This window comes from Balaenoptera ricei, chromosome 8, assembly GCF_028023285.1.
Source record: "Balaenoptera ricei isolate mBalRic1 chromosome 8, mBalRic1.hap2, whole genome shotgun sequence".
In the NCBI taxonomy this organism is placed as follows: domain Eukaryota; kingdom Metazoa; phylum Chordata; class Mammalia; order Artiodactyla; family Balaenopteridae; genus Balaenoptera; species Balaenoptera ricei.
The window spans coordinates 4,143,170-4,168,993 of record NC_082646.1 but is presented as its reverse complement, the minus strand read 5'-3'; the positions used below and the strand labels follow the sequence as shown (position 1 = coordinate 4,168,993).

Below are 25,824 nucleotides of genomic sequence, written 5' to 3'. Positions count from 1 at the left end.
GCTGATTAGCCATCTTGTAAATTCATGCAATTGTTATAGGGAATCCCAGTGAGGGAAGATGGTTACTTAGTGCAAATTCATCACCACCACTGAGAAAACAACTCATGTTCTACTGAGAGCAAACCAACACAATCATCTTTCACACAGAGAATACAGAATCAATATTTTAGTTCTACTATAATGAAAACTCATTCATAAATTCCTCAAAACACCAGGGGGAAAGTTCTAGATAGCTATGAGGTGGGGGGAAAAAAATCCCTCAAAAAAATATATCTGTGAATGGGTATGCTTATGTAACTATAAGAGACTAGTAATTAAAGAATTAATGGAGGTCTTAATGCGTTATTTGTGCAATGAAAAAAGTACAATGAACAATGCTTAAACCCTTAATTTCAGATTATTCACAAGCAGCAACTCCTGAAGTAACTGTAATGTGAAATAATCATTTAGGGAAAAAGCAAAATAATTATTGTTGACTTAGTGAAAATTCTGAACATAGTTCCTATGTAGCAGAGAACATCTTTCTCAGGGCTTCTCTAATAGGGTTGGGAGAAAGATTTTACCTACTCATTTATCTTGAGTAAATATTTTGCAATTCCATCATCTTCCCAGGTTGACTGGGGTTGCATCATATTTTATTCTCCTTTCTATCTAGATCTCTTAAAAAATAGCTGAGCTCATAGGAAGTGTCAATAAAAGTTTGCAAATTAATGAAATGTATTTAATATGAAAATCAAAAAGAATTATTTCAAGATCTTTTCTGTACCACCTGAAGAGATCATAAACAACAGACCTTTTTCAAATCAGCCACAGAGCTTTCTTTCACTTCATTATACGGTTCAGCGGTCACCTAATCTTTCTACCTTATCTGGACAGATACTTATTTCACATAAAAGCTCTCACGATTCTGGCTACTTTCCAAGCTTTACGGAAATATTGCAAAAGAACAGATGCTATCCTGAGGTTCGGAGATTCAAGACTTATAGTGCTCGGGGAATGTAAGCATCATTTCCTTTACCCAAGTTCAGTGACATTTCCAAGGGCAGACATAACGCACAACAACTGATCTTGGTCCCACAGAGATTCCACTTCCCCTTGGGCACCAAATCTGGATGGTGGTTTTGTTTCGGTCCGTTATGCTAATAAGTCTCCTGTCATCTCTGTTTAGTGTGAGTGTCCTCAGACCCTTGATCTAAACCCAGCAGCCGCCAGGCTCCACTTTCTTAGCTCTATCGACAAACCTTGTTCTTACTGTCTTTTTGATTTCCATGGAACACTGAACTAAGTACTCAAGAACTAGATTGTTTCTCTGATCAAATGATCCTAATGTAACCCTCTCATTACAAGGTAGTGGAAATGCTGAAACTGTCCGCCCCCCCCAACCCACTTGCAGGCCATTTCAACTCTACAGTATCTTCTGCAGTTCAGAGCTGCAATTGGTACACATTTTCTAGAAGCAATCATGAGAAAGGGCGGAAGCAGCACAGATGGGTCGCGGAGCTGCCGTTGGCCAACCACTCTGTACCGGATGGAACATAAGCTCCTCGAAAGGTGACAAAACGGTATCGTTGCTAAAACCTGTGACAAGGGATTCGACTCACACTGAGATGAATTCTGAGTCAACAGAGTCTTTGCAGACAAAACCATAAAACGTTTCTGAAGTCGGATGTTAATAGCTAGAGGAACCTAAGTTGACTAATTTTCATATTATTTTGATCCTAACACTGAAAGGAAATCAGTCATGTTTGTTGGCTTTTTTTTTTTTAAACAACTTTTCTCTGGCCTGTTTTCTGCCCAGTTCTCAAAACCTCTAATGGGCTAGCTTTGCCCGGTATGTGCTACTCTCCACTACCCTCCAGGCGGTACCCGTGCTCAGGTCCGGCCAGCAACCACACCAAACAGTTCCTGGGTGTCGGCCTTTGATGCTACGGCTGCCGTCCTCTGAAACCATCTCCCTTCTTCCTGTCTCTCTTTCAAGGACCAGATTAACTCTCACTTCATCTACGAATTATTCCCCAACTCCAGCTTTCTTTGGCCTTTCACTCTTCCAACTTCTGATAGCAATTATAGGCTCTACCTTTACGTGTAGCACTTAACTGTGACCCACCTTACATTAGCATTGCCTCCCTAATTAGACTGGAAGATCCCAGAGGACAGGACACCAGTGAAAATTCTACTGCGTACCTAGGTGGTGCTGAACATACAGTCAGAACTCGGTGCCACTGCAGAAGTCATTCAGTTGTTTCAGAGCTGGAAGGGACCTTGGAGATCACTTAGTCCTACCCTTCATTTTGTGAATGAGCAAACTGCAGCCCACTCACTTACTATTTGAAAATAAATTATCATTATTCATTAACTAATTTGCATTGACTGTAGCAACCAAACTGTCGTTTCCACCAGGATTTAGTAAGTACAGGTTGCAAAGAACAGCAGGTCAGGCAAACACTTAAATAACATTCTGTTATGTGAGTGAAACACAGGAAACAAACGTACCTGCAGCTCCAACTGAGCAGGCAGCATTAGAGGAGAGAAAAATAGTTACATTACCAATGGGGTTGGAAGGCTTCCCTTCAGTTGGTCATTACCAACCTGGATAGAAAAGATGAAAAAATACATAGCCCCTGCTTTTTAGAATGTGTGAAAGGAAAAAAAAAAATCGCTCACCTAAGACTGACCTCCAAAAGCCACATACACATGGCTTTTGCTTTGACACAAGGAACCTTGTTCCAAAACCAGTAACCCAGCTCATTCCAGAACATAAGTACGATCACGGCTACACTATGCTTATACATCCACACCTCACGAAACATGTGGGCTTTAGTTTTTTCCTTCAAAAAATTAAATCTACAAAGCATTTCTATGGACCTAGTGAAAAATCAGAATGGCCAAAGCAGAAAAAATAGTAATTGCCCAAGAAAGAGTGAAATGCAGATTGGGAATCCTGTGGCATGACAGATGGAAGGTATGCACAGCGTTTTGCCTTTCTGGTCTATATTTATGTAGGTTTACATATCCTTTTGAAAGAATATACATGGAGCCATAAGTTTTATAAGTTTCCATTTCAGGACCCTTATAAAGTCTATTTAGCCTGATTGCTCAGAGTTCTTCCACAATGTCATACAGAACAAACATTTAAATGTATTTTTAAATGAAGGCGCGGACTAGACTATTGTTCAAGGTCCCTTCTAGCCTATAGGCAAATAAGACCAAAAGAAACATAAGCTAAAATGATCATCCACCTAGAAACTGTAAAGCCTGGGAAGTTATACAAAAAGTCTCCTTCATCCACATAAAGGATTAAGAAAAGTCTTTAAACGTCCTGCTACCACAAACACAGGTTTAAGTCATTGTTTTCTGGATGTCAATTGTCCGCACAGACACTGATCTCACAAAACCACGGTGCTCTCCACACGCATCCCCCTTAGGTCCTAACGCACACTCAACGCTGTCTGTGAAATAGGGGCAAAACACACCCGGCCAGGCAGCCGTGGAGGCCCTGCAGCCGCATGGCCTGAAGTCAAGTCACGGGTCACGCGGGTGAGACAGTGCCCTACCCCCGAACCTGGAGCTTAAGCTCCGAGCTGTCCCCGTGTGTGGGCTGCACCTGCCAGATCAACTTGGACTCCGGTCCCTGTGCACTGACGCGTCCTGGCATTTGCCAGTCTCCCCTTGGAAACCGTTGATAAACAAATTCGAAACCCCAAACTGACTTGAGAGCTATGATTAGGCACAGATTAGCCCGGCTTCAATGTAAGTAACTGTTACAACTCAGTGTACTTATCTCTCCATTTCCAACCTGTGAGTTTAGGGATCCAGAGAGTTATCCTACTCTAACTACGCTAGTCCAGATGCCGCCAAGAGCCAGGCTTCTGAGTCGCTGCTCAATCGATGGAATCTAGGACCGGCCATGCCAGCCTGCCCCGGGACCCAGAGACCCAGAGAAACAGTTCGTACTTTCTTCCAAAACAAGGGGCTTGAGCCTGTGATAGGCTAGAGGCCAGCAAGCCTTACAAGTGGTGGTGAACGGCCGGGCACCTACGCGGCTGGCTGCCTGGAGAGAGGTCAGCGCCCGCGGGGCGGATGGCCGGGAGAGGGCGGGGCGGAGGGCCGGGAGAGGGCGGGGCGGAGGGCCGGGAGGGGGCGGGGCGGAGGGCCGGGAGAGGGCGGGGCGGAGGGCCGGGAGGGGGCGGGGCGGGCATCCCGCTTACCCGGATGCGCTTGGCCCTGCGCATGTCGTCGGCCGTCAGGGTGCTCTGCGCGGGCAGCGCGCTCTCCTCGTGCTGGGGCTGCAGGTGCAGCTCGTGCGTTTCCGTCTCGTGCTCCAGAGAAGACTGGGCTTCCGGCGGCAGCTGAGCGACTGCGAGCGCGGGCTGCTCCGGCTGGTCCAGGCCATTCAGAGTTGCAGGTTCAGCCTCATCGAACTGCTCCTTGGTGGGAAAGTGCAGCAAGTCCTGAAATTGCAATCACCAGCCATTATTTCCCTACCTAGATAGACATCAGTGCTAGGATTTAGAATTGCTGCTTTATTTTTTAAATGACTAGCGTCGTTATGCTCAGAAAAGAATATTTTCCTTCTGAGAAAATTAGTTAGGTAACCATCCAGAGGATGTAAAAACCGTGAGACATTTCCAGATCACTTTGTGAGGAAAAGACTATGACAGGACTCTTCTTGAATATCATCATTTTAATTGTTTAAACTAATTAAACAGAGTCCCCCAGTAATGTCTCTGGACAATTTCAAACCTATAGGGCAGCAGAGTTGGGTTTCTGTTGTAAGTAACGTTTGAAAAAACGTTCTTTTTAGTCTTTCTCTAGTCAGACTTTAATAAACAGGCAGCACAGCACTGACAGGCAGGACTGTCACCCTCCGAAAGGCGTTTGTATTTGAGTCCAGTAACGCTTCTCGTAAGTTCTCTAATCAAGCATCCAAGAAGAGCTCTTGCTTTCCCATCCCCCATACCTGTGTCCCATCATCACACTTTTCCCCATTTTCACTGGTTATTTCCAAGCGGATAAATTTGGGAGGGCGTCCCGGCCGTCGACCTGGGCCAAACCGCCTCTTGCCTCGCCCCCTTCCTCTGCCTCTTGTTCTGGGGACAAGACATTGGGTTATAGATAGTCCTGGTTACACAATACTGCACAACAAATATTTCCCTGAATGATCCGGATTCACCCCAAATCTTGATTTCCTCTCACTTTATTTCTTTTCCTGATTCTTTTTTTCTAATGGAAACAATCACTTTGCCAATACACGCTTTCCAAATTTCTCATCTTTGCCATCTATATAGCTCAAAGAGATGTCTTAAATTATTCAGAATAAAAGGAGCTTTAAAAAGTCAAAGCACTGACACCATTTTGCTACCGAAAATTCTGAAAGCTCGCACACATCTCTGCGATCCTGTGAGCAATGCAGACAGGACAGAACACGCCTCGTGTGTGTCCTGGAGACAAGATTCCAGTCTTCCCCTTGCTCACCTCATGTTCCTTCCATGGAATGTGGCTATAGAGTCAAAGGAACGCCCTTGTCTTACTATAATCTTCTGGAAGGTCAGAACAAATTTCTAATTCACCGGTTCCATAGCGCATCCAGTAAACACCATTCTTTATTATGGGAAATTCTGAACCTCGGCAAATGTGGAGAATACAAGGAGCCCAGTGTACCCGCTACCTCATTTCAATACTTATCAACTCATGGCCAGTTTTATCCCATCTATAGCCTCACCACTTCGCACACACACATACCCATTAGGCTATTTTGAAATAAATCCCAGACATCATTTCATCTGTAAATATTTCAATATGTATCTCTAAAACATAAGGACATATATATGTATATATAATACACATATCTCCACAACAACTTTATCGCACCTAAAAAATAAGTGATAGTTGCTCAACGTTTATTAAATCTAGCCAAAGTTCAAATTTGCCTAATTGTCTCAAATTTCTTTTAACAGCTGACTAACAGACATTTTTATCTACAATGTGTCATGCATGGAGCGTGACACTAAAGACGGTAAGTTATATGCAACAGTTTTTACCGTCAGATGTCCAGTAGAGGCAGCAGGCATATAAACCAAACCTCACAACAGAATATAAAAAGTGCTATAGGGGCTTCCCTGGTGGCGCAGTGGTTGAGAATCTGCCTGCCAATACAGGGGACACGGGTTCGAGCCCTGGTCTGGGAAGATCCCACATGCCGCGGAGCAACTAGGCCCGTGAGCCACAACTACTGAGCCTGTGCATCTGGAGCCTGTGCTCCGCAACAAGAGAGGCCGTGACAGTGAGAGGCCAGCGCACCGCGATGAAGAGTGGCCCCCGCTCGCCTCAACTAGAGAAAGCCCTCGCGCAGAAACGAAGACCCAACACAGCCAAAAATACATAAATAAATAAATAAAATTTTTTTAAAAAAATGCTATAACAGAGCCATGGTCGGAGTTTTTGGGATACACAGGAGGGAGCGATGGAACTCCTGCTGTGTCCTCCACGCACCCCAGACGTTTGCTCCCGTGGTCACACTCTCAGCCTTGTCGTCCTTGGTAGGTGCGGAACCCCACTGCCCTGATGCCATGCCTCGCCCGCTGCTACACGGTGTCCTGACTTTCCAGCTCACCCCCTAGGCGCCTGGACTCAGCGATCCTTCCCCCTCACCACCAGCTCCACTCCAGTCCTGTCCCCTGTCTGCAGTCCTGCGTCCTCTTCATGTTTCCTCTCCGTTCTTCCGCTCATAAGCTCCAAGGTCCTTCACGGGAGTCACTCCCTTGTACATGCTCTTCCCTCCCCACTGCTGCTTCATCACTCTCGCTGCGTTGCACACGCTTGGTGAAACCGACTCCCTGCCGGCTCTGCACCAGCACCCTCGCAGCGAAAGACGCTTGGCGACGACACAGCCGTGACTCACGTGAGCCCTCACTCACGTTGCAGGCAATCACACCGGACTTCCCTGGAATATTTACTCTCCCACTTCCCTAAATGCCATTTCACACCATCTCCTCTCTTTTCAAATCCCATAAAAGCTGGCAACCCTACATCTGTCCCACTGGGACTACTCTTCCCGGAACCACTCTCATTTTTCATCTGAACTGTTGAAATAGCTTCTAACTAGACTCCCTGCCTTCACTCTTACTGCAATACAAGCTACGGTGATGTTTTTATTTTTATCAACAGTGATGTTTATAAATGTAACTGACATCACAATACCCCTTGATCAGCAGACTCTAAAGACTTCTTATCACACATAGAATTAAATTCAAACTTCCTACCACTACCCATCAGGCCTATGTGATCCAGCTGCTGCCTACCCTATCCTGTGGAATTCTCCTTCACCTACCTTTCTTATATAGTGGGAGTTAAACATAGGACTGGGCTTCCCTGGTGGCGCAGTGGTTGAGAATCGGCCTGCTAATGCAGGGGACACGGGTTCGAGCCCTGGTCTGGGAAGATCCCACATGCCGCGGAGCAACTGGGCCCGTGAGCCACAACTACTGAGCCTGCGCGTCTGGAGCCTGTGCTCCGCAACAAGAGAGGCCGCGATAGTGAGAGGCCCACGCACCGCGATGAAGAGTGGCCCCCGCTTGCCACAACTAGAGAAAGCCCTTGCACAGAAACGAAGACCCAACACAGCTAAAAATAAATAAATAAATAATAAAAATAAAAGGGATTCCTTAAAAAAAATAAAAATAAAAATAAAATAAACATAGGACTTAGTCTGATGAAGGAATCCTACTACTGAAAAGAGTTTGAAAATCAGAAGAATTCCTATTTCAGAATCTCTAGTTAGGGGAGATTTTACTAAGGTGAAAAGATGTCCTATTGCTGGGTATTGGTTATGCTGGAAAAGACACAAGTAGTAATGAGGACCAGGGGAAAAAAGGAAATGATGGATAAGAAATGTCCTTCAGCAGCCTACCTGGTTACCTGTCTACACACAAGTGCACGTGTGAGCGCACACATACACACAAACACACACTCATAAATTCACAGGTGATATAGAAACGACCCTGGAACTTTAAAAACTAAGTTTTTGAAATCTTCCCCCTTCTTATTATACCTGCTAAACACATCCAGTTTCTCATCATGCGAGTTGAGATGCTGTTGCAGCTGCTCTGAGCTTACAAATCGGCGGTTACATTCGTAGCAGGGCCAATTCTTCTCTTGCTCTCGAAGAACTGCAGTCGTGGGAGAGAAACCACGGAGGCTGGTGATCAGCAGGCACCAGTAAAATTCAGATGCCCCGGACCCACACCTTTCCCACCTCAGCGTAGCCCGGCGTTCATAAATACCCAGTGTCTGCTGTTCTGCTATAAAACCAAAGGCTAAAGTTTGACAGAGAATAATTTTTAGGATCATGTTTTCTGATATATTTGCATAAGACATCAAAGGAACAAACACCCTTGTGCTACCCTCTCCCACCCCGCAGTACATACACACACACACACACACACACACACATACACACACACACACACGACCTTACCACACTGGAAAGCCAAGGAGTGCTACAATGGAAATCTGTATGCAGATAACCCAGTGATTCAGATCCAAGTTTCATAATCAGATGGTATACTGTATCACAAATAACTTGAAAATCAATGCCCAATGTAATCACTTTAGCAAAACGTTCAGAAGTACCCATTAAAGCTGATTATGTGTATACCCCATGACCCAGGAATCCACTCCTAGATGTGCATGCAACAGAACTACGCACATATGTTCACTAAAAGACATGCAAGAATGTGCACAGTGGCACCCTCATATCTTTGTTTCTATGGCATTATTTCTATTAAATTCTCTTTAATTTTCAAAAATATTTTGTCTAATTCCACATTAAAAATATCCAACCAATAAAGCAAAAAAAACAAAACAACAAAAAAAGAAAGAAAGGAGTCATCTTAGTTCTCTTAGTTTTTAGCCAGAAACTGGAAACGACCCTGCTGTATAATGAAGAATTTTGCTGGCATTTGTCCCCGGTCCCTGGGAAATAGCCTCTAAATCTTTGGAATCTCCAAGTAACAGGCACGTCTTTGTTATTCCTGGTGATCTGTGTCCATACCTGAGTTTATGCTAATAAGATGGCTCAGGATGGTGCTGGCTGTGTCAGGAAGACCAACCATCTGATTACAGGGTTGGGGCTTTGAGCCAGGTGGTATCAGCCAGGGAGGGGAGCAGGGGCTGGAGAGCAAGTTCAATCACAGGCCAAGGAGCCAATCAATCATACCTATGTGAGGATGCCTTGATAAAAACTCTGGACACAGATGCTCAGGTGAGCCTTCTAGGCTGGTAATCATACATCAGTGCTCCAGGGTCGTGACACGGCCTAAGGACGTGGGAGCTTCACATTTGGGATCCTCCCAAACTTTGCCCTAAATGTCTCTTCATTTGGCTGGTCCGGACGTGCATCCTTATAATACAATGGTACTCAAAAGTATAGCACTTTTCTGAGTCCCATGAATCGTTCTAGGGAATTACCAGACATAAGGGGGTTAGCGGGAACTCCCTAAATTGTACCTAGTTGGTCAGAAGTGCAGGGGGCGTGGGACCCCCAGGGCTTGAGGCTGCTGTCTGAAGTCGGGAGAGTCTTGTGGAGGACTCTGCCCTTGACCTGCGGAAGGTGACCTAACTCCAGCTAGTCAATGTCAGGATTGCATTGTGCAGCCCACATTTCTATGGTAGAAATAGATCAATGAATTGTTGTACATTCACACAATAGAAACCCAAATGGCAATGAGAAGAAACAAACTACAATAATACACAACAGTATGGAAGAATCTCACAAACAAAAGATTCCCAGACACCAGAAGTGTACATATCACATAATTCCATTTATAAAAAGTTCAGTAACAAGCACATCATCATATCTGTGGTGTTGAAGTCGGGAGATTAGTTACACTTGGGAGTGAGGAGGAATTACAAGGCTCAGGGGAGTCCTGGGGCCATGGCCACGCTCTGTGTCTTGATCTGGGTGCAGGTTGCCCAGGTGTCCTCACGTTGTGAAAATTCATTGGGCCATTACTTAGGATTTGTGCACTTTTCTGTATGTAGGTTGTACTTCAGTGACATTTACTTTGAAAACAAAGTCAATGCCTACCTTGCCGTGTTCAGAGATGATTACATCTCGATAGGGATCGTCCTCTGATCTAGGTCCTAATTTAGTATTTGGAGGTTTTCATTATAGTAAATACTATTTTCCAGCACCCATGAAAGAAATGTAAATATGTCATTGTCATTTGACCCTAGAATTAGACAGGGATGTGCGGCTCTAAAGAACCTATTAGAATATCTTAAATACAGAGAGATAGAAAAATTAGACGTTGCATAAAGATGTAAGTAATATATACAATTTAGAATCAATATATGAAATACAAAAAAATGAAAAAGTCCAAGCACCTTTCCTTTCTTCCTCGGAAATGTCATGAATCTTCCGGTTCACAAACTCGGCATAGGAAGCAGCATACCACACCTGCAAGAGTCAAGTACAACATCAAGGACGAAGGGCATCACCGGATGTGCTTCCCGTGCTTCAATTCCTCCTCCTGCTCACAGGAAACAATTCAGGATTTTCTACAGCCCACGGAAAACAAACAAACAAACAAAAGAAGCCGAACTGTGAGGTGACCCCGTTAGCGCAGACGGTCAGTCAGGAAGTTCGTCTGCCAAGACACACTGTGTGTTTTCTTTCTCCTTTGTAAAAACCTGTGGGACTTCCCTGGCGGTCCAGTGGTTAGGACTCCACGCCTCCACTGCAGGGGGCACGGGTTCGATCCCTGGTCGCGGCACTGAGATCCCACATGCCGCGCGGTGAGGCCAAAAAAATCAATAAATAAAATTTAAAAAATAAAAAGATAGAAAACTGATTTTGTTATTAGACAACTTCACGAGAGATAACATCAATAGTCTCTTGATCTGCATGAAGCAGAGCCTCTTCCAATTCTTTTATTTATATTTAAACACAGGTTTCTCCACAGCTGTGACCATGGTGGCTCCACCCCTACACTGCTGGGTCACCAGAGCTGCCCCACCTTCCCGAGCCTCTTCCTCCGTCCTAGCCGCGGGCTGTTTCTGCTCAGTCTCCCTGCCTGGCTCTCCTTCCCCTCCCGCACCCCTGAACAGTGCTGTTCCTCGAAGCGTAGTCCAAGTCCAGGGCCTTCTGATTTCTCCCTGAGGCGATCGCATCCATTGCAGCCAACTCTGTGCTAATGACTCCCCAGTCACTGCCTCTACCCCAGACCCTCCCCTCCTGTCCTCTACCTACATTCTACTGCCTGCCTGATGGCGCTTGTCCAGAACTGACTTCCAGATGCTCCCCTCCTCGCCCCCCGCCCCTGCCTACCCTTCCCATCTCAGTAAATACCCCACCTTCCACACAGTTGCTCAGACTTGAAATCTAAAAGCTAAACCTTTTTAAAATATATTTATTTATTTGGCTGCACTGGGTCTTAGTTGCGGCAGGTGGGATCTTTAGTTGTGGCATGCAAACTCTTAGTTGTGGCATGTGGGATCTAGTTCCCTGACCAGGGATCGAACCCGGGCCCCCTGCATTGGGAGCGCGGAGCCTTAGCCCCTGGACCACCGTATTTCTGTTTTCTTCTGTAATGCCTCAGTAAGAACTCTCGGCGGCTCAGACGTCCTCTGTCTGCTCCGCCCACCTAGACGCTCACCAAGATGAGCTCTTGCCTGGTTTTCTAACGAGCCTCTGCTTTTCCACTCTTGCTCCCTGCATTCCAGTTCCCACACAGGAGCCCGCGCAGTCTTCTGGAAACACAGTCTGATTTCATCACTCACTCCCGTGCTTAATGGCCTGCAACAGCTGCTTGGTTCTCAGTAAACCTCAAGTGCTTGATGCTGGTCTGCAAAGGGCTCCCACCACTCTCCTTTACCCGCCTTCAGTTCCTCCAGCGTGTAGAGTTTCTGCCCTTGCTGTTCCACCACCAGGAATGTTGGGTTCTTCACTGTCACCTCCTCAGCAAGGCCTGCCCTCTCCCGTCACACCTAAATTGGGGCCTTTCCTGTTATCTGCTCCTTTCACACCTTTTGTGTCCTTCACAGCACTTCCCACTATTTGATATTATTTGCTTATTTACACCTTTCTGCCCACCCCCCCTCTAGAGGACAAGTTCCTTGAACGCAGGGCACCAGTCTGTCTTCTCCTAGTGTCTGGAACATAGTACAAGCTCCATGTTTTGGTCACTAAATGAATTCGTCATATACAATTGTTGTAGAACATTATTTTAACCATATGGAAATAATCACACTGAGAGACTTCATTTTCAACTGTGGAATAATATTCTACAGAGTCTGTATTCTATACTTTACTTGACCATGACCCTGTGGTTGGACTTTTAGGTAGTTTATCATTCTGCTGTTATAAATTCTACCTTGTTCATCGATTCCAAGAGGTATGTTCTCACATTCTCTGATTCAGAAATCAGAGTGTGCCTCCCAATCCATGGCATTCTGTGGTCACTGCCCTGACGTAGCCATGACCACCTGCATTTGCTCCTGCACAAACCTAGCCGAGATCTTTCTATTCTCACCTCATTCTGGTATGTGTCCCACTGGCACTCCATGAGGTGCTACACTTGCCAAGCAATGCAAATGAAGGCCAAAAAAAATTGCCATCTCCCTCAGAATAAACGAAAGAAATTTCAAAGCAATGCAAGGCTGGTGTGATCATACCTGAGGAACTCTCATTAAGGTATCAAACATCGAGTGATCAGAAACTTCCCACTGACTTGATCAAAACTCTCAACTTCCAAGGACATGTGTTTCAATTGAGGAAAAAGACACATATGGGTTCAGTCAATGGGAAAGCACAGCATCAAAACTTACAGAAAAGCTATCAGTGGCTTGGAAAAATATCCCAGAGGTGACAGCGGAGCACTTATTCTAAAAACACTGCATCATCATCAACACCTTGATGGCACGGAAGATGACAGATATACAAAAGTACAACATCCATGATAAAGTAAAACAATGATCCAGTTAAAGAAAAAAAAGTCAGACTGCACAGAAAGCAGTTTATACCCTAACCAATTTATTTTGCTTATAGTGTGCCTTTTTAAATATGCATAAGTGTGATGTGATTTCAAAATTATGTCTAAATAAGTCCAAAATACCTCCTGCAATAAATATAAAATAACTACTTCTGTTGATTAAAATAAGCACTGTAGCACAGCTCAGCTGGCAGTGTATTTTTTTCTTAATGGTGTGTAAAATAATGGTGCATCTTAATGTCTGAGTCAGTAAAAAAATTACAGAATTCTAATGTATCTAGCTCTATCTTTGCTTATAATTATTTCCTCAGACTCATTTTCAAGGACTGGGTTTACTCAGCCAAGAACATTTTTGCTGCCTACTGTCAGAAATATTCTATAAAATATTGCAATTCTGAAACAAACGTCCCTATTTTTTAAACCCTCACATTCCTTGTATTATATCTGTTTATTTTTGCTAGTTTAAATTAACAAAAATATTCACTCATACTTGCTTTAAGGGTTTTTAAATTATCAACATTTAAAAAATTTTTTTAACATTTCTTTACTATTTGAGTCCTCCCCAAATAAAGTCTATTCCCAATACTTATTTATTGTCCATCTGGATGCAGTGAGGTTAGAGGCACACAACTTTCTCTCAGTTTGTATACTCAAACCTTTTAACATGTATTACAAATATTTCCCCCATTCTGTTGCTTTCTTTTTATCTGCTGTTTTGGTTGTTCATTATATTGAACTATTATATTCTTATTTAATTGTATCTGTCTGCCTTCTACTGCATTAAAAGAGAAAATAATCTCCCCTCCACAGTTAAAAAGTATTCATTCAGTATCAAAAATTTATTGGAATACAGGTGTGAGATGTGAATCTCCTTCTACACATTTTCTTTGGAGGTTATGGACTATCTACTTGATGGTTTCAAAGACGCAGGGTTTGTACAGCTTTAAAACAAAGTCTAGGTCTTTGTTCCCCCCAAAGACGTATCTATTTCTCACTTTACCACACTGAGACACAGTGCTATTCAGTGTTCATGTACAAAAGCAATCATTTCTAACATATTTTTCATTTATAACTTTAATATTTTGACCCCCTCTTTTTACCATGTTCCTAACATAGCTTTAAAAACGGGGGCGGGGCTGGAGGGCGGAGGGGATTTTCCCTTAGAATCATAGCGGAATTTTCATTAATCATCAAGAGTTAATATTTAGACAAATTCCTACAGAGCGTTATCCCCAAAAAATATACTCCTAAAATCAGACGTCAGTACATAGAATTCTTTGGGTAAAATGAGTCTTCAGATAAAGAAATCTTGCCCATACATCTGAATTCCATTTTACAAGATCTCCTGTTTCCCAACGAACTCTTCCTTAGAATGTGTAAATGATGTTGAAGTAAGCCCATCTTTAATCACACAGACCTGTCTGTGCCCCCAAAACAACTACTTCCTCACCCCTGGGCCTAATACCTTCATGAATCCCTGTGATAGAGCTCAAAAGTCATATACTTTTCATTCTGTTTTATTGGTGGGATTATTAGAAGTGTACAGTACACAGCAAGTGCTCAGTAAGTAAGTGAATTACAAGAAGAGGACCATTTTTTAAAGGATCCCTCTTCAAAGGGAAGAAAAAAGTAGGAAAAGCATGAAGCAATTGCAATTCCTAGCGAAGGCGCCACTGACCCAGCACTGTACCTTAAGCTCTTGCTTGGGCTCCACGTTCTTGATCGTTGTGTAGTACACGTGGTGGCCGTACTGATAAGCCACCAGGTTCTGCTCCAGGTGATTCTGGGCCGGGCGTACAAACATCATCCAGTTACATAGGGTCTCGTCAGACAACTCAAACCACAGGTCTTCGTGCAAATCCCTGTCTTTTCTGTCACCTTTATCCAGAGAAACCTGCAACCGGAGTGAAAGTAAAAAGACACACATACACGAAACCTCTAATATGATAGATATTCATGGAATGATATACAAGATATTGTTCCTGAAATTAACCAGACATGTTGATTCTCCCCTTTGTATCCAGAAAGATACTGGAATTGTGTCTTGCCGAATGGAACAGGAAAAAGATACTTTCTGAAGACTCACCTACAGGAGGATTACTCAGCAAAATCTAAAAGTTAGCACCCTGAGTGTACAGCTTCGGTTGATATTTCATCATTAACTAACACATCAAAAAATGCTACTAATAAGCCAGAAAATGCAAGCAAAATACTCTCCAGTTCGTTACAAGTTACTTCCTTTGGGGATTCAACTGCATTTCATTTATAATGTGTAGCCTGGTGATATAGGTATTTCTCTTTACAAAGTTATATTCTTTCTAGGACACCTTGAGCACTCACCAAGAAAATCTCCCCATGACAGCTGCTGATTTCTCAAAAACACACCACCAAAATTCTCCCTCCCCACTGCCCTTTCTTGGTTCTACAGAGTGGCTCTCCAAGAAGCAGACAGCAGAGGGGTTGGATAGAAGCAAAAGCATCAAAAGTGAGGAACAGACATCAGTGTAAATATACCGTAACACACCGTGAACTATTCTTCAACAAAAGATTCAATAGGATAGACCTGTTTCAAAAACTGAAAAGAGGTTTTCCTAAAAACATTATGGGCACTTAACAGATAACATGAGTCGACGTAATTCTCTCTGTGTTCCAGTCAAAGTTAATTTGAAAAAAAAAAAGCTGTCGTGGGCTTCCCTGGTGGCGCAGTGGTTGAGAATCTGCCTGCCAATGCAGGGAACACGGGTTCGAGCCCTGGTCTGGGAGGATCCCACATGCTGCGGAGCAGCTGGGCCCGTGAGCCACAATTGCTGAGCCTGAGCGTCTGGAGCCTGTGCTCCGCAACAAGAGAGGCTGCGATAGTGAGAGGCCCGCGCACTGCGATGAAGAGTGGCCCCCACTTGCCACAGCTGGAGAAAGCCCTTGCACAGAAACAAAGACCCAACACAGCCATAAATAAATAAATAAATAAATTTTTAAAAAAATAAATAAATAAAAGCTGTCGAGTCCCTTTTATGGGATGAACTGTGTCCCCCCAAAATTCGTATGTTGAAGCCCTAGCCCCCCCAGTAGCTCAGAATGTAACTGCATTCGGAGACAGGGCTTTGAAAAAGTGGGTCCCAATCCCATCTGACTGGTGTCCTCATAGGAAGGGGAGATCAAGACACACAGAGAAGCTCCAGAGGCACCTTGCAGACAGGGACAGCCCTGTGCAAAGGCAGCCGCAGGGCGGCCACCTGCAAGCCAAGGAGCGCAGCCTCACAGGGGGCCAGCCTTGCCTGCACCTTGGCCTTGGACTTCCAGCCTCCAGGACTGTGAGAAAACAAACATCGGTTCTTTAAGCTCCCCCGGTCTGTCGTGTTTGGTTCTGGCAGCCCTCCCAGACTAATCCAGCCCCTGAGAACTACACCTCTCAGAATTATTCACGTAAGACTTCGGGGACTGAAACTGTACCCTCTGTGTCATTGGTGAGAGAGAAAACGTCTCCATTTGAAACAAGTCAAGCATAGAAAGAAAAATACTAGCGGACTGCTATGAGATTGCATTAAGAGGCTTGGTGGGAACATGCATGCCCCTTAAAAATCGGAACGAGACCGGACTCTGGTGAAGCATAAATTACCTTGAGGTGGATGTAACAGTCCTTCAGTTCCGACTCCCTGACCAGCGGCCCCTCCACGGGGCCGAACTGGGTGCGCTTGGGGATACGCCTTTTGGAGAACACACCGCCCAGGAACCTGTCGATGTACAGCACCAGGGGGAGGCTGGCCCGTGCCCGAGTCAGCACCGGCCGGTTGGGGATCGGATGCAAGGGGCCATGCTTCGGGCACACGGAAGAGTGTGCGTCATTACACTCCTCGCACCCTGCATGAGAAGGAAATCCTCAGCGTGACAGTCTCAGGGGAAAAGTTCCAACCTGAAAAATCCCCAAAGCTAAATTTCCCAGCCCAAACTCAATGAGCTCCTACAACCGCAATACCCATTCCATTGGAATACATCACTCCTCAGAGACCACTAAAACCCTGTACTTTTCTTCTAAAATCAGGCAGAATTGGCTTGCGGCCTGCCGGAAATAATTTGCAGGCTGTGATTTATTCCTCTATTGGATATTCATTCAAATAGCGGCATTAAACTTACAAATCAATTATAACATGTCTGAAAAGAGAAAAGAAGAGCTTATTAGGCTAAATGTTGCAAAATCTGATGAGAATTTTATAATATGTAAATTAGGTGAATTTTACAGTATGTAAATTATATCACAATAAAGCTGTTTTTTAAAAACCTGACAATAATGTTTAATCAGTTTCCTCAAAGGGAGTTAATAGAAGCCTTATTGTCTGGGCATGTCTAAATCAACAGAAAAAGCGCTGTTGAGTTTGAGATTTCCATGTGTACTGTGTGAAGATAATGCTGAAATGAATGAATTTAGCATCCCATCCTTCATTCACCTGGATGACACAACTAGCCCAGCCCTGATATGTACCTTCAGCTCATTCTGCGAGTGATCGGTTGGCACTAAGCATCCACGTTCACCCCCTTTCCCAGTGTCACCCATCTGTCAGCTCACCGCCAGAATGAGATAGGCACAGCCACAAAACAGAGAAAAGTGACCGGGCCACACAGAGAGCACACTCATGGCCCTAAAGAAATCTAATTAACCAATTATAGTTTACCCAACTCTGGCTGTGTGATGACCTGACTTAGAAAATGGGTATTTTCAATTTCCACAGTTCTCCAATAATGGAGAGCTACCTTGTATTAATATTTACAAGATAAAGTGACCTTGTGTGTATTTGACTAAGGAGTTGCCTTGAAAACTTATGAATTCAAAGAAAAGCAAAATGAGGAAGCCCTTGTTTGGGCGTGGAGATGAACACTGGCCCCATGCAAACAGGCCTACCACCACTACACGGAAGGCCCAGGGAAAATACGGTGAGCCCTCAAAGCTCTGCAGAGTCCCGTAACTCACAAGAGGAGATAAGGACTTTGCCATCTAGGCACGAAGTTGATGGGCAGCGGCAATGGCTTGGTGGGTGGAAGCAGGACCCGCTCCCCCAAGCAGGCAGGACGGACAGTAGTGTCGGCTGACCGTGGGCACCTGCAGCCATCAGACACCCGAGTTTGAACCCTAACTCTTGAACAACTGAGCACGACCTTGGGAAAGCTGCCGACCTCACAAGACTGTGGAGAACGTTAGTCGAGTTAGAAGATGCAGCGCTCTGGTGCCTGGGGTGTCTTTTCATAACAGGCGTCTTTTTATAACAGGCATTTTTTCAGGTTGGTATGAAGAGAGGTGAAGCAGGAAAGGAACTTGTGGACTCGGAAATGGCCGGATCTGCCAGGACTGGACAACATCACGGTCTGGCAGCTGGAGCTCTGGGATCAGAGACTGAGGCTCGGTCCTGACCCAGCCCCGGCCCCCTGTGGCTGCCCAGCTTCCTCCGGGCTTCAGTCCACTCGTCGGTACGCTCAGAACTCTAGGGACAGCCAGGGCCTCCTTCACAGGCCGCCTGAGGACGGAGCGGGGGGGACACGGAGATCGGGAGCATCGTCCGCACCAGGAGCCCCGGCAGCGGCCAGCCCGCCCCGCGCCCGCACACGCTCCCGAGCGGCAGCGCCACTTACACAAGTCGTGTGGGTCGAAGGGCCGAGGGGGGTCAGGCTCCCAGTCGTCTAGGTCAGTGTCTTCGCCGTCTTCCTCGTCCTCCTCCTCAGAATCCTCCTCCTCCTCCTCGTCCTCCTCCTCCTTGGCCTCCAGCCTGGCCATGGGGTTCTGCAGGGTCGCCAAAGGGTCCGAGCCATCCACGCCCTCAATCGAAGGCAACACCTGGTTGTGCACCGGCAACGAGGCCTGGACAACGTTTAATCGTGACGTTAGTACAGCCTGTTTGGGGTTAGCTGGGACACACACGCAGAATACAAGATTTTGGCGCGATACTCTTCTCACCAGCTCCCTTCAAGGCCCTGCAGAAATGACTTTTATTTCCATCTATGGGCTGTAATAAGGAATCTGTTTTCCTTTTTGCTGTTTCTGCCCAACATCTGGGCTCCGCTGGTGCCAGCAGGAGTTTCAGATCCCACAAGCCCCTGACCAGGTGCTGGGGACTCTCGTGCTGATCCCACCCTTCACCTCAAGTCCCACTTCCTTGCTCTCTCAGCCTTTCCAAACCTGCATGAGGGGCCTGCCCTGTCTCCCCGGAGACTTCAAATATGAAAGGAACAAACCCTTCCAAACCCTCCTGGAGCATGTGTGGTATCATCAGCCTCAATTTGGTTTGGGGTGGGGACCCTCCTGCCTTTGCAGGTGGCCCCACCATAATGCAGGTAAAGATCTGACCCACCTTCAACCACGTGGCTTTAAAATTGAACACGTGGTGCAAGACGCAGTTGGTAAAACTCAGTGGGTACCAGCTCTCCTTTCAGTCACTTCAGAGAGGCCGAGGTTTGTAAGTAACAAGGAAAGAGATGCCTATTTTGTTCATCATGCTGAAATAAGTCTTTTGCAAATAAGACACGGTTTGGGTCATGGATTCGATTAATGCAACTTTACCAAATACACCGTAAGAAAATAATGGTACCTTAAAAGTCCTCACCTCCTAAATAAGCGGCCTCGGGTTATCTACCACTCAGATCCCTCTGATGCAAGCGCATTTCTCCTGCCCCGTTAGCACCATTACTCATACTCGAGCCATGCCCTCCCCCTGTTCAACAAGTAAGACAGGGGTTTTCAAGTGCCTACTCCCTTTTCTTTGTCTTTCCTCGCCTAGAATGCTCTTCCCTCGGCAACTGTCTAAACCCCGCCCTCGTCGCCCGCTTTCTCTGGGAACAGCGTCCGCTCTCTGCTCTGACCTTTTGCAGCCCCTGGAGTCACAGAATCCCACCCAGCGACACTGTCCAGCCTGGGCTTCACGTGTCCTCACGGTGCCCACCAGGCAGCCCGGATGGTTCTGGAACAGCTCAGGGATGTTCCCGTGGAGTCGAGACCTCCCCGACTTCCCTCTCGAGTTACACCAAGTAAGTGCCCCCCCTGTGCCACATGAAGACAGTTTCTCCAGTACTTCAAGACCAAAACCCCTAATTCACTGACCCATCGCTCACGGCCCTGCTGTGTCCATCCACCCCTCAGCGGATCCCCGTCAGCTTGCACCAGCGTTTACTGGAGACCGCCATGTCCTAGTGCTGCCCTGTTTGGAAGTGGCAGGTCACTGGGTCCTCTTGTCCACTCAGAGAGCGCTACTGAACCCTTTTTCTCCTGCTCAGGACTTACATAGCTGATTTTTACTTAAATGGCCATGTATCTCTAGTAAATTTCATTTTATTGTCTTTTCTGTTCTTTCAGTCTGCCAAGATCTTTCAGAATCTTGGTTCTGACATGTCACACCTTAGCTGTTCCTCGTAGCTTTGTCTCCATTGCCAATTCGTGTGCATTTTCCTGTGAGCCCAGCTTGCCTCTCTAACTGTACCTCACGCAAGCAGACCACAGGCTTTTGAGTCAGACAGATTTGGATTAAGATGCTGTCAAGTTAACACACTTCTCTGAACCTGTGTCTCTCTATCTGTAAAATGGGCATGGTAATACATACCTCATAGGTTGTTGTGAGGATTAAGTGGAACAATGTGTATATGAGGCCAGTAGTAGAGTGTCTGGAATTTAGTAAGTGCTTAATATTAATAATAATAGATTATTATTATTATCGTTAAGTTCTTTAAGGACCGAAGTGACAGCATGTATTTCCTTTACAACCTTAAAAGGCTGCTGGCCACATAGCAGGTATCCAATGAAGATTAGTTTGTGGAAATACATTTGGCCCTTTGGGAAATGACATTCTGCAGCTCTTCAGAGAAACATCCTTTCTCAGTTGTGCATCTAAGTCTAAGAACCTCTCAAACTCTGTAAAGAAACAACACTATAGAATGTGACCTGCCAAGGCAGTTAAAGGTCACTGCCCAACATGTGAAACCCTCAGGCTGAAGAAAGCAGATAAAATCAGTTACCTCAAATAGCACATGTGTGTTTTAACATGCATTCACTTAACCCAGGAGCCAGACTCTTGCGTGACATTCCATCTGTAGCTCAGGGTCTTTTAGAAGTGTAGACAGGAGGACAAAATTCTGGGAGATGCTTCTGCTTCAACTTCAATAACAACAATAAAATGCCCACTGACATGAGGGGTCAACAAGCAAAAGAGCAGGGACTTCTGGCAACAGAACTGCATCTGCCACCCCCTCTGCACCCTCATCTGATCGGCTCCCACTTGCTGTCTCAGAGAGCAGCTTCGATATCACCCTTTACTCTAAGCCACTCAAAGTTTATGCCAGCCTTAGTGATGAATGTTATCACACACTGAACAAACCAAAGCATATATCCACCTCCACTCCTCATAAATTCTTTATCTCTTTGCAGAGCCAACCTGAAAGAATGGATTCAGCAATTGGGAGTTAACTCCCATGAAGCTGAGCTGTATTTTTCCCCAACAGATGCTGCTAGAAAGACTGCGGTCAGGCAAGTTACTGCTGGCTTCTCTCCACTGCTGAGAAAGCTGACATCAAAACAGACCGACAACCTCCTCGTGCCTGCGCTGGAACTCTCCTCAAAGGCTGTGGCAAAGAAAAGGCTTGAAGCCTTCAGCACTTCCTAGAGGGACTGACGCTGAAGCACAGGTGGAACATATACCAGAATCATGCAAGTGACCGTCGAAAAGGGATGGAAAGCGGGGAGGATAATCATTTGTAGGTGAGAACTGTGTATTTCAGATGGCATGGACCTTAACACACAGTAGGCATGTGTTACAGATTTGTTTCATTAATAATTCAAATTCAACTGACATTTACTGCGTGCCAGGCATGTATCTAAATTCCTTTGAGGCCGGATCACTTTACCACCCAGCTCCTAAGTGGCAGAGATGAAATCCACATTCTGACTCTGCCCTGCTTTTCTACCACATCACAATGGCCCCTGCGGACTTGAGTGGATTCAAGGAGAAGGTAAACAGCACACACACCGTGAGTACCGGAGCAACAAGGTAACACACCTGCTCCTGAGGCAACAGCAGGGCGGGGAGCCGTGGTGCCAACTTCAGTTAGAGGAAAAGATTAGTAATAAAAATAGTTTACGCCCGTGCATTTTGTCACGCACAATAAAGCATGGCGAGAGGAAAAGGAATTTGTTAAACTCGTGGTATACTTTCTCCTTCCCACTTAACATCACTCTCAGTAGTTATTTCTGAAACGACATAATGCACTTCAGGATACAATTTATCCGAGAGTGAAACATGAAACTACACTGGACAGCAGCAAACACAACAGAATGCTCCCGGTTCCTACTGAGACCAATTATGAGGGCAGCATATTTTCCTCTCAGTGTGTGGGGAGCTACACATGTTCCTTTTCAGAAACAAAGCGGAGACTGTGCTTCTAGGTCTGGAGAGTCCCTCGCCTTCCTTACGGACGAGGGAATGCGTATATGAAAAAGGCTTCAAATGGATTTTGCCACCACTACAGACAACTGAAAAAACAGGAACCTTTTTGCTAAGGATTAAAAAAAAAACCCCACCCATCATCTATGTTAAACCCTCACGCTAACTTTCTATCCAGAATCTATCCAGGTCGTGAAATAAACTGATAATCACTGAGGTGTTATAGCCAGAAATAAAAACCGTGCTGGTTGAAAGGAAACTGCAATAAAGACAGATGCTAAGGCAATGGCTGTCCTGCCTGTAATGCTGGGTTCACAGAGCTGAGGACAACTTTTCTTTTGTACAAAACATAAACAGGCAGATTGTTTCTGGAGACTGGAGAAGATGAAGGGCCCTCTGAGGTGCAAATGGCAACAAAACCTCTAATTAAAATGATACCTTAAAATTAAAGCAACAAAATACCACTTTGCTTATCAGATTGGCAAAATATTCAAAGAATGCAAATACCCAATGTGGCAAGGGCGTGTGGAAATGGGCGATCTCATACACTGTTGGTGAGAATGTAAACTTTTTCAGCATCTGAAAAGCAATTTAGAAAGTCCTATCAAAATGACTTTCCCATTTATAATGACAAATTTCAAACCTATATCAAATAGAGAGAATAGTATAATACATGTTATGTACCCATCACTCGGCTTCAACAATTATCAACTCAGAGCTCACCTTCCTTCAACTGTTCTCCCGCCCACTTTCCCCCTCACTCGATTGTTTTGAAGCAAACTTCAAACATTATATATTTTCATCTCTAAGTAGTTCAGTGGATATCTCTACAAGAAAAGGACTTTTATATTTTATTTATTATCATACCTAAAAAATAATCATTCCTTAACATCATCAAATATCCAGTTATTGCTAGGATCTCCCCAATTGTCTCATAATTTTTTTTTACACTTGGTTTGTTCAAATCAGGACCCAAACAAGGTCTACGTGCTGCATCTGACTGCTATGTCTCTGAAGTCTCTTTTAATCTGTAAGTTCCATTTCTCTTCTTTTCCTCTGCAATTTGTCTGCTTTCCGCAGTCTAGATGGTGCTAACTGCATCCTTGTGTGTCTTGTAACTTGTTCCATTTTGTTTACTGTGCTTCCTATTAGTTGGCAGTGAAATCTAGAGACTCGATCAGATTCAGGTTCAATTTTGGGGGAGGAATACCTCTTATGTGGAAAAATATAGTGCTGTATGTCAAGAGGAGGTACACAACACCAGGAACCCTGTAATGAATGTTCTCTCCTTTTAATGACATTGACAATGTTCAGAGGGGTAAGTGGATCCGTTCACTACAAAGTGCCTCATCAGCTTTTTTCTGATCATAGGAGATGAAAAATGGTGAGACTCTAAGCCAGTCATCCCCCCTTTCTTTATTAGTTAGATGCCTCTATAATGAAATTTCCCTCATCAAGTGATTGTTTACCTGAGGACACTCGGGGGGAAAGGCTGGATTCTTTCCGGCCATTTACCACTTTTCCTTATAATGTGGTGGTCCCCTAGCAGCCTCAAAGAGTGACCAAAGAGTTATTTCTTTTCATATCAGTACGAACTTGTGGATTTTAAATATATTTAATGTGTTTCAATCTACTGTAGATATTTTTCCTTTTTTATGAGTCAAATTGTCCCATTTGGCCCCTTCGAGTTAGATCTTGAGTTCCTTCCCAGGACCCCAGAAGAGAAGTTTTTACTCGCTTCCTTGCATTCTGATAAGACAAGATGTTTCAGGCACATCTTGTACATTTTCTGCCCCAGGGCTAGAATCTGTCATTTTTCTAAGTAGCCCTGATTCCTTTTATTGGAAAACTGTATTTAGAGACCACATAGGATCATTGCTACTGGACTGATGACTTCATCTAAATCTTTTCAGTGGCCAGAACTAGAAAACATGTTTTTTAAGAGAAAAAAAAGTCATGAGTTCATACTGATATTCTAATTCAAATTTAGGAGTCTAACTTTTTATTTAAAGTGTTTGATTTTTATATTTGTACTTTTTTCACTTTCACAAAAATCTTGGTTCTTAAATAATTTAAAATATGAATACCTTTAGTCTCTATCATTTTTCTTTGGGGAATTTATTCTAAGGAAATAATCTGATATGACATCTGTGAGAATGTTCTTTATAGTAGCAAAAAAGAAAGAAAGAAAGAAAGAACCTACATATAAAACAATAGATGGAGAATATAAATAATAGTACATCCCCATAATAGAATACTATACAGCCAACAAAAATGATGATGTAGCTTTTCAGGATGTTATTAAAAGAAAAAAATATCAAGATGAAAGCTACTTTAAAAGAAAAAAAATATCAGATACACTGGCTAAAATACAATGAACTATTGAATAAACATATAAAACCCCAAACAAAATATTAGCAGACCAAATCCAAATCCAGACATATATGAAAAGGATCAAATAGAGTTTATTACAGAATGCGAGGCTGGATTAACTTTTAAATATCAATTAATATAATCTACCTTATTAACAGTAAAGAGAAAAATCTCAACAGATTCAAAAGGAGCATTTGATAAAAATCAACATCCATGAGTAATAATCAACATCAATCAATAATAAACATGCATTAAAAACTATAAACAAAGGGAGCTTTCTTAATCAATGTGTTCTTTTTATAACAATCCTGCACTAGGGACTTCCCAGCAGTCCAGTGGTTAAGACTCTGCGCTTCCACTGCAGACGGCGCGGGTTCGATCCCTGGTCGGGGAACTAAGATCCGTAGGCCAAGACATACAGTGCAGCCAAAAAAAAGAAAAGAAAATCCTGCACTAAACGTCATTCTTAATAGTAAAGTAGTGAAAGTTTTTCCTCTGTGATCAGGAAGGAAAATGAGAAACCTACAAACCTACTAGCACCACCTCTGTTCAATAATGTATTGGAGATCCTAGCCAGCAGACCAAGGGGGGACAAAAGAAGAAATAAAAAATAAAAGATGTAAGTGAGCAAACATAACAAAACAGAAACAGAGTTATAGACAAAGAACAAACAGTTGGTTACCAGAGTATCGGAGGGTGGGGGAAGGAAAGAAATAGGTGAGGCAGATTAAGAGGTACAAACTTCTAGTTGCAAAATAAGTGAGTCATGGGTATGAAATGTACAGTGTGGGGAATACAGTCAGTGAGTAATATCCTTGTATGGTGACATATCATAACTAGACATCGTGGAATGTATGAAATGTATAGAAAAAAATCATTATGTTGTGCAACAGGAACTAACACAGTATTGTAGGTCAATTATACTTCAAAAACGAACATACAAACTCATAGAAAAAGAGATGCTCCTTGTGGTTACCAGAGGTGGTGGATGGGGGAGGGGGGATTGGAGGAAGGTGGTCAAAGGGTAAAACTTCCAGTTACAAGATAAA

The 25,824-nt window shown here is 44.2% G+C and overlaps 1 protein-coding gene across 3 annotated transcripts in view; it reads right to left on the bottom strand.

Moving 5' to 3' along the window:
* Positions 1 to 25,824, bottom strand: part of PRDM10 (PR/SET domain 10) — an 85,558-nt gene that overhangs the window by 22,604 nt on the left and 37,130 nt on the right. For 2 of the 3 annotated variants that reach the window (XM_059930036.1, XM_059930037.1), the window contains exons 5-11: positions 18,612 to 18,837; positions 16,609 to 16,850; positions 14,683 to 14,886; positions 10,387 to 10,459; positions 8,051 to 8,168; positions 4,961 to 5,090; positions 4,209 to 4,451 (exon numbers count right to left, since the gene is read on the bottom strand). In XM_059930036.1, the coding sequence (XP_059786019.1) occupies positions 4,209 to 4,451; positions 4,961 to 5,090; positions 8,051 to 8,168; positions 10,387 to 10,459; positions 14,683 to 14,886; positions 16,609 to 16,850; positions 18,612 to 18,837 (1,236 nt within the window). Of the gene's footprint in view, positions 1 to 4,208; positions 4,452 to 4,960; positions 5,091 to 8,050; positions 8,169 to 10,386; positions 10,460 to 14,682; positions 14,887 to 16,608; positions 16,851 to 18,611; positions 18,838 to 22,909; positions 22,982 to 25,824 lie in introns of all 3 variants that reach the window. The other variant, XM_059930038.1, reaches the window with a different exon arrangement.